The 8,291-nt window shown below is 38.5% G+C and overlaps 1 protein-coding gene across 1 annotated transcript in view; it reads left to right on the forward strand.

The window, feature by feature from the left end:
• The window catches only part of LOC104272747 (cystic fibrosis transmembrane conductance regulator-like), a gene marked incomplete at its 3' end in the record, with an annotated part of 44,534 nt that extends 37,638 nt beyond the window's left edge, over window positions 1-6,896 (forward strand). The window contains 4 exon segments of the mRNA XM_009867823.1: window positions 1,177-1,263; window positions 2,162-2,897; window positions 3,879-4,007; window positions 6,859-6,896. Coding sequence (XP_009866125.1) covers window positions 1,177-1,263; window positions 2,162-2,897; window positions 3,879-4,007; window positions 6,859-6,896 — 990 coding nt within the window.
• Between the last annotated feature and the right edge of the window lie 1,395 nt (window positions 6,897-8,291).

Consider the following 8,291-nt stretch of genomic DNA (forward strand, 5'->3'; position numbering starts at 1 on the left):
ACGAGGAGCAGATGGAGATCGCCTGAGTCCATCTTTCTCACAGAGCACTGAAGGTGCCTGCAGCTACAGCTGGGGGAAAGAAAGGACCAAAGGAAAATAACAGTGCGAGGTCACTGGTCCAGTACCCTAGAGCCAATTGTGTACAGCTACTAAGTCCAACATACAAATTATAGCAATAATTTGAGTGCTGCCATTATCCCAGGAAAAAAACTGCAAACTTTGTGCTGATGAAAGTGCCGAGTACAGTATGAACTTTTTGTTATTGTGCAGCCACTATATCATAATGTACGGTCAGCGAAATCCATCATGACAGAGGATTTTTCAATAAAGTTGCTCGATCTATTAACATAATTTACTATTATTGAGGACTTTTTCTCCTGATGGTTAAATATTTTCACATTGTTCAACATAATTTTTAGACTAATTTTTAGATTACTTTAAAAATTCCCAAATGGTAGCTGTCCAAATTTTCTTTACTAATTATATCTTGATTCATATTTCATACTCACAGAGGAAGGTAAGGCACCTTTTTGAACTTCTATTGAAACTGATTTTTTTAAAAACCAACAACTGTTAACCTCAGGTTTAGGTCTCAGGGAGCCATGCCAAGCACATGCAGCTTAAGATCTTTATGCTACAAATAGATTTTCATGTTCTGAACTTAAGATATTGTACAGTCCCATTTCAGATAATGTTTGCAAGATCCTGACTTACTAATACCCTTATCTTTGCTCACCAGTTATTTCAAAATACTTTTAAAAGTAAGCCTTGAGGCCTATGTCTTTTCACACACTTATTTACATCTAAGTAATACTCAGGTACCGGTAGACATTGCAGTAGGCTCATTTAAATGAACTTGTGGGAACTGTAAGATTCAGGCCATAAACAGATCTTTAGAGTAACATGTATAAAAGACAGCTCTATGGTTTCATCTGCACAGAAATTAATGGAAAACTTAGGTAGTCTATAATATAGTCTGCACCAAGGAAGGGCTTTTCTGAAAGGTGTCTTATAAGCACATTTAATGTTAAACTGCAGCTCCATATTGATGCTGGAGTAAAGTCTATCAATTATAACATTTTAAGACAAAATTGTAAAGGTATTGCTTTTAAATTACATTTATGAAAATTTATAAGACTCGTAAAAGGTAATGTCATTTCCATTTTCTCTGTTCAGAGCAGTGTACAAAGATGCTGATCTGTATCTTCTGGATTCTCCTTTTGGACATTTGGATATTTTTACAGAAAAAGAGATATTTGAAAGGTACTCTGTGTTTTAATAGATTGTATTTAAGAATCTCACCAAGCAGCACAAAGTAAAACCAAGAACAGAGATTTAATAACAGTACAAAAATACTGAAGTGATTGGAATTATACCTTTCAAGGATGTTTATTTTTAGGGATTCTCATGACTGAGTATTTTGTGTTAGCGGGAGGACAGCGTACTGTGCTGGGAACAAGCCTGGGCCAGGAGGCAGCATTACTGCTCCCTCTTTCATCACAACACGTTGAGCCTGCTATAATCTATTACTCCCTGAGCTCATGGCTTTACATCTGGTGTGTCTGTGTACCAGAGAGGCTTTCATTTTAAAACACCTGCTTGCTTTGTTAAGTAGAAATTTTTACCAAAAGCTGTATTTTGTCTTGTTTTTCTGATCACTGAAAGACTGGCCACCTGAAAATGCCCACTAACCAAGAGATTGACAGCAGATTGGCCAAAGACAGACTTTTGTCTTGTCTTGGTAGGGTAGCTCAAAACAGTCAAGGCACTCATTGCCATCCATGAGCTTTTCAGTTGTCTTAAGTTTGAAGTTTTGAAATCGAGCTAATACTTTTAAGTTTGGTAGTGAAAGATTTAAGTAACCCTAAGGTGAAAGGAAATATTTCATTTTTGCATTGAACTGTACTTTTTAGATTCACCTGAAAATGATTACATTTTCCCCCATTTTTTTGGTTCCTGCAATAAAGTACTCACCTTTTACATATCTCAGCCTTACCACCTCTTTTATAGTTTGAGGGAACACTGAAGACTATTCATACTGGGAGGATGGGGGGCAGGGGGAGGGCAGGTAAAAGCAAGTAGTTTGAAAGTGAGAGGGATGGAAGCAACATTTAATCATGAAGAGAAAAATCTAATTTTTTAACACTTTCATCTTCTGTAGTTGTGTGTGCAAGTTGATGGCGAATAAAACTAGGATCTTGGTTACTTCAAAACTGGAACATTTAAAGATTGCTGACAAAATATTAATTTTACATGAGGGGAGCTGCTATTTCTATGGAACATTTTCTGAACTTCAGGGTCAACGGCCAGACTTCAGCTCAGAGTTAATGGGATTTGATTCTTTTGATCAGTTCAGTGCAGAGAGAAGAAATTCAATTCTAACTGAGACTCTCCGACGATTTTCCATTGAAGGAGAAGGCACGGGTTCACGAAATGAAATTAAGAAACAATCTTTTAAGCAAACATCAGATTTTAACGACAAAAGGAAGAACTCCATTATTATTAACCCCCTTAATGCGGGTAGGAAGTTCTCAGTAGTGCAGAGGAATGGGGTGCAGGTCAACGGGATAGAAGATGGCCACAACGACCCACCGGAAAGGAGGCTCTCGCTGGTACCTGACTTGGAACAAGGAGATGTAGGGCTACTTCGAAGTAACATGCTAAACACTGACCATATGCTGCAAGGTCGGAGGAGGCAATCTGTGCTGAGCCTGATGACGGGCACCTCTGTGAGCTATGGCCCAAACTTCTCCAAAAAGGGAAGCGCAACATTTCGGAAGATGTCTATGATGCCTCAAACCAACCTGTCTTCTGAGATGATAGATATCTACACCAGGCGTTTGTCTCGAGACAGTGTCTTGGACATCACTGATGAGATCAGTGAAGAGGATTTGAAGGTGTGTGTGGATTTTCATTCATCTTGGTTTTTGCTATGCTGATACCTTAGTGCAATGTGCTCCTTATGTACTTTTCTACTTGACTATGTCATTCCTAGTGAAGTACTTCTCTGGAATTTCTTTTGGGAATATCTGTGATTTTTTTTTTAACTCTGATATCAGCTGAAGATGGTTGAAATCTTCAAAAATTTATTTTGCCTGATTTTTTATAGTTTCTGAATGCTATTTGTACACAATTTCAGTACAGAATTTTAATCTCCTGTATGTTAATCTACCTTTAAGATGACATATGCTAAAACGAAATTTGAACCACAGCATGGAAAAAAATTTTTTTTAAAACACATATGTAAAATTTCCATTTGAAATGTTAAGGATCATGTTAAAAATAAAATATATTTGAAGCACTACCACTGTTTTTAACTGGAGTTTGATCTAGTTCGACAGATTTATCAGACTGCTTAGCCCTTATAAACCAGTGCAGATAATGAACTGAGGAGCAAGCCAGATTTTACTCTGGTTTTATGGTTGTGCTAGAAATTATGCAATTAAGGTTGAATTTTATACCAAGAATGGGACAAAAATGCCTTTTTTTTATAGTTCAGCTAATCATAATGAACAACTTACATTTTCGAAACTGACAGCTGATTTTCACAGCATAGGAAAATTTTCTGAAGTAGTTTCCTAGGTGGAAAAAAGATTACAAGAAGTATTTAAACTCATAATTTGCTGAAGCACTGCCCATTTTTTCTTTTGCTGTAAAAAAAAAAGTGTCAAATCATCTTTAAACTGTATTGTTATAACTAAGATGACTCAACCAGTCAGAACCTTCCTTTACAGCCATTATCAGCCAATTTGAAATCTGCAGATCAATTATTTGGAGTAAATTAGCAGAAAGAATGACGACATTCATGTGTCGGAAATTCTCATATGTAAATACTATTATCGAATCATGATAGTGTGGTCTTATCAATTCTTTGACAGGAATGCTTCACTGATGATGCTGAGAGCATGGGTACTGTTACCACATGGAATACCTATTTCAGATACATTACCACCCACAAAAACTTGATTTTTGTTCTAATTCTGTGTGTGACCGTCTTCTTATTTGAGGTAAGAAAATTTGTGCTTGATATGTTACTAGAAATGATGTTTGTTCAAGCTGTGTTCTTTGTGATAAAACGATAAATGGATAAAGCATCAAGACATTAGCTCATGTGTGTTTCACTTATTGGTAACTACTGTTAAATGATATTGCAATGACTTTTCTACTGTTTAGATGAACATTTCACTACAAGGGTAGTGATTAGCCCATTGTCATGGTTCAAACCGACTGCCTGGGTCAGGAACAAAAAAAACCACGCAGTCTCCAGCTCACTCCTCCCCGCCCCCCCATTTCCACAGTGATGTAGGGGAGAAAATTCAACTAAAAACACTCAAGAGTTGAGATTAAGGATAGGGAGGGTAATAATCTACCATTTAAATCTACCATTTAAAATGATGAGTAAAGAATCAGAGAGACTTGGGGAGAAAAACATAGATTTACTTCACCACCACCATTTATGAAGTAGGATTGTGAGAGGAATACATCATTAAATACATCCTGATCTTAAATACTCTTTGCCCACCCCTCCCATCTCCCTGGCTACCTCCTGCCACCCCATCAGTGCAAGGGGGGCATGGGATGAGGGGTGCAGTCCATCCGGCCATTACTCAGTGTCCATGGCAGCTTCTCCTTGAGAAAGAGGGCTCCTCACAGTCTTCCTGCTGCGTGGTGTCCACGTCACAGTAGGCAATCCTCTTCCTCCTTGGGAGTCCACTGGGGCCATGAGTCACTTTGACCACGTTCCTTGCTAATTCTCGGTCTCTCTTCCCTGTTGCATGGTGCTCTGCACGTACCGGTGCATCCTGGACATTCTCACTGCCATCGATTCCCTCAACTGGCAGGCAGTCACCTTCCTGCCATCTCAACCACCACGGGCTCCAGGGGAAGTTCCTGCTCCGGCAGCCCTCTCCCTCTCCTTCTCCTCTGGGACTCTTCTCCTCCTCTTTCTTCTCAGGGCAACGTTTCTTTGTTCTCCTCCCACCTCCCTCTCCTCCAACAGAAAATCTCCCCAACATGAGAGACAAGACAGCTCAAAAACAAGATGAAACCAAAAGAGAAAGAGAACATTAGTGTCACCTCTTAAATACCTTGATTGCACAGGTGCTGAGTGGTCTGCCCCTGGCCAGAGGCAGGTCTAACTCCTAGCTGGGCCTGGAGGAGGCTCTCAAAGCTTCACATGAGCCATCCCACACAGCTCTACCCCTCCTTTTTCTTTTTTTTTCCAAAAACCCCACCAGACTCAAACCAATGACAGTGCATGGCAGCAGAAGACTCACAGTCTCAATTTATCTTGGTTATCTTCTGCTGCAGAGTACCTTAATAAGATTTGTTGCATTTTGCAACTCTCTTCTACACAGGTGAATAATCTTCCATTTTCCATTAAAAGATATCTTTGCAGAGCCTTGGGAAGTTAAAACCAAAAATTACTGGATTTTTTTTTGATACATATATTCTGGAGAATTGCTTTCAAAAGTGAGTTAGTAGCTTTGCTCCTAGTGAAAGAAGAGTGGTGAGTAAGGAAGAGTACTGGACACCTGTGATGGCATTTAAAGATGATTGGGGTATTCCTGCAGCAGGCAGAGACTTTTTTTAAGTACTATGGAAAGCACTGTTGGAAAAAGGTGCTGAAGAACATCTGCCTGATCATGCAAGTCTGACTATTTTTGTTATAACAGAAATTGCCTGCTTTTTGTCTTGTATCCCAAGTTAGGAGAGACTTTTTGCTTATATACTGAATCTCATACTTTCCTCTTTTACAATTAATATCCTAAACCAAGTGCTTTTCTGAGGGAAGGAATGTATTTCGGCAAGAAGACTGGGAAATTAATGAGAGTGATATGCTAACTTATAAAATGCAGTACCAATTTCTCTTGGCATTTTTCAACATTAACTAAAAGAAGGAAAGAATCCATTAGGGATATAGGACTAGTTTTTGGCCTGTTGTGTCAGTGAAAGGATTTTACCAGTTCTGTGATGACATTCAAACTTCCAGTATCATCACACCTGGAGAAGGATATGATTGATGGTATCCTGAATTTACACTAATATTATCTTGCAGATTATTTCAATTAGTTCTTCTGGACCAAGAATAAAGCCTGAAAATTAGACCGGGAGTAAAGCCTGGGGCTTAGATCTAGTCTGAAATCAGTGCCATAACAGTTTCCACTGTTAGAAAAAAGTGCATAGGCAGAAATAGAGCAGACTGAAATGTGATGGTCTAGGTAAAGGATGGACAAGAAACTGTGTTAGAGGAAGCTTCTTTTGAGCACTGATGCATCTTACAATGAAAAATATTTAATTCCACGTTTAAAAATGTTAAAATAGATTATGTGGAGAATTATTTAAAACTAGCAGCCAAGTAATATCAAACAAATAAATGAGTGAAATGTACACATCAGCTAGCAAGAACAGTAATGAAAAAATAACAGTGTTAAAGGTTTGACATTAATATTTGAATAGTTGCCTTTGAAGATATGGAGAGACTTCTTCTTTAGGGTCATTAAAAATATTAAGTTTTAAAACTTAAAATGTGTTAAAGCATACAGTAATTGTTCTTTGTCGATCGTAATGCATTAGCAAACCTTTGTTAGTAGTACAGTAAAAAACAATAAAAGAATATTTAGTAACTGGAGAGCCTGATTGTAATACGAATCTAAATGTAGCTTTTCTGGTGGGATGCACTAAATGGTTTCTATGGAAAGAGGAGCAGATATGATGAGGCTTTGGTTTTAGAGAAGTTTGACTCCCATTCATTTATAATGTTTTCTTTAAAAACATTTACAAAGTTAGTGAAAGAATTAAGAAAAAGTACATAATGTGCCAAGCCAAAAAAATTAACTCTGTTTTCTTTGGTCACAGGTAGTTGCTTCTCTCGTTGGATTATGGTTTCTTAAAGAGTAAGTAGTGGTGATCATTTATTGAGAAACTGGGGTCTCCTTTACATTGATTGGCACTCTTCTGGAGAAGAGGAGACTGAAGGGAGACCTATTGCTCTCTACAACTACCTGAAAGGAGGTTGTAGTGAGGTGGGAGTTGGTCTGTTCTCCCTAGTGGCGATTGATAGGTCATGGGGAAGTGGCCTGAAGCTGTGCCAGGGGAGGTTCAGGTTGGATATTCAGAATTTCTTCACTGGAACAGTTATCAGGCATTGGAACAGACTACCCAGGGAGGTGGTTAAGTCATAATCCCTGGAGGTATTTAAGAAATGAGTAGATGTTGCGTTGAGCGACACGATTTAGTGGTGTTGATAGGGCTAGGAAAAGGTTGGACTCAATGATCTTAAAGGTCTCTTCCAGCCAAAAATGCTCTATGAATCTATAAATACTTAATAAATTCTGCCAGAATTCTATATGGATAGGCACTAGCTTATATTCAATTAAATGATTCATAGAAGGATGATCTAAATACCTCATGTAGGTGGTGTCTTAAGCTTGTACTTCTTTAACTGCTAACACCCAAATGCTGTGTGCTTTGTTATTGAGAACACAACGATGCACGCAAGACTTTGCCTGGGTCAGTTCATTCTAGAGATGCATGGACGTGATTATCCAGAGTACTTGGTGGTTCACCGCTGTCTTTCAGAGGTGCCAGGTGGGACATATGCTTTTGAATGTTTTAAGGGAACAGTTTCTGTAAGACCCAATTTGCTCAATTTCCTCTGCTCACCTGTGAAAATTTCCCAGAAGTTAAAGGATCAGGTAGATGAAGGTTATAAGAAACTGAGCAGCACTATGGCTTTTCCAGGATTAATGCTCTTAGTCTCTGTTTTTGTCCTGCAGCACAAAGTCTGTATGTTTGAGTATAGAAAGCAGATAGTGATTTAGGTCTGATATGGAGGAGAAGGGATTTATATTGATGTCCCCTTACAATGGGTCACTTAAGGCTTTTGATTTTTACGGTACACCTAAACCATTTTGCTTCCATAGTAATTCACTTCTTGCCATAGTTAAACTATTTTTTTTTTTTGTTAAAAGAAGCAGATGTGTTTTCCTTGATTAGACTAGTTTTGTCAGTGATTAAACAGGCAGCAAGTTTGCAAGACACTACCAAAGCAACTGTTTTCACTGTATTTTGGAGAAAACAGTTGGAGGGACAGTAGTTGTACACCAATGGCTTAATTTCCTTCTTGGTAAAAACCATTTATCACACAATTGCATCAAGTTGGCGTCCAGTGACCAGTGGTGTCCCCCAAGGATTAGAACTGGGCCCAGTCCTATTCAACATCTCTGTTGATGACCTGAATGAGAGGATTGAGTCTACTCTTAGTAAATTTGCAGATGACACCAAGCTGG

Source organism: Apaloderma vittatum, unplaced genomic scaffold, assembly GCF_000703405.1.
Source record: "Apaloderma vittatum isolate BGI_N311 unplaced genomic scaffold, ASM70340v1 scaffold6624, whole genome shotgun sequence".
Taxonomy (NCBI): Eukaryota; Metazoa; Chordata; class Aves; order Trogoniformes; family Trogonidae; genus Apaloderma; species Apaloderma vittatum.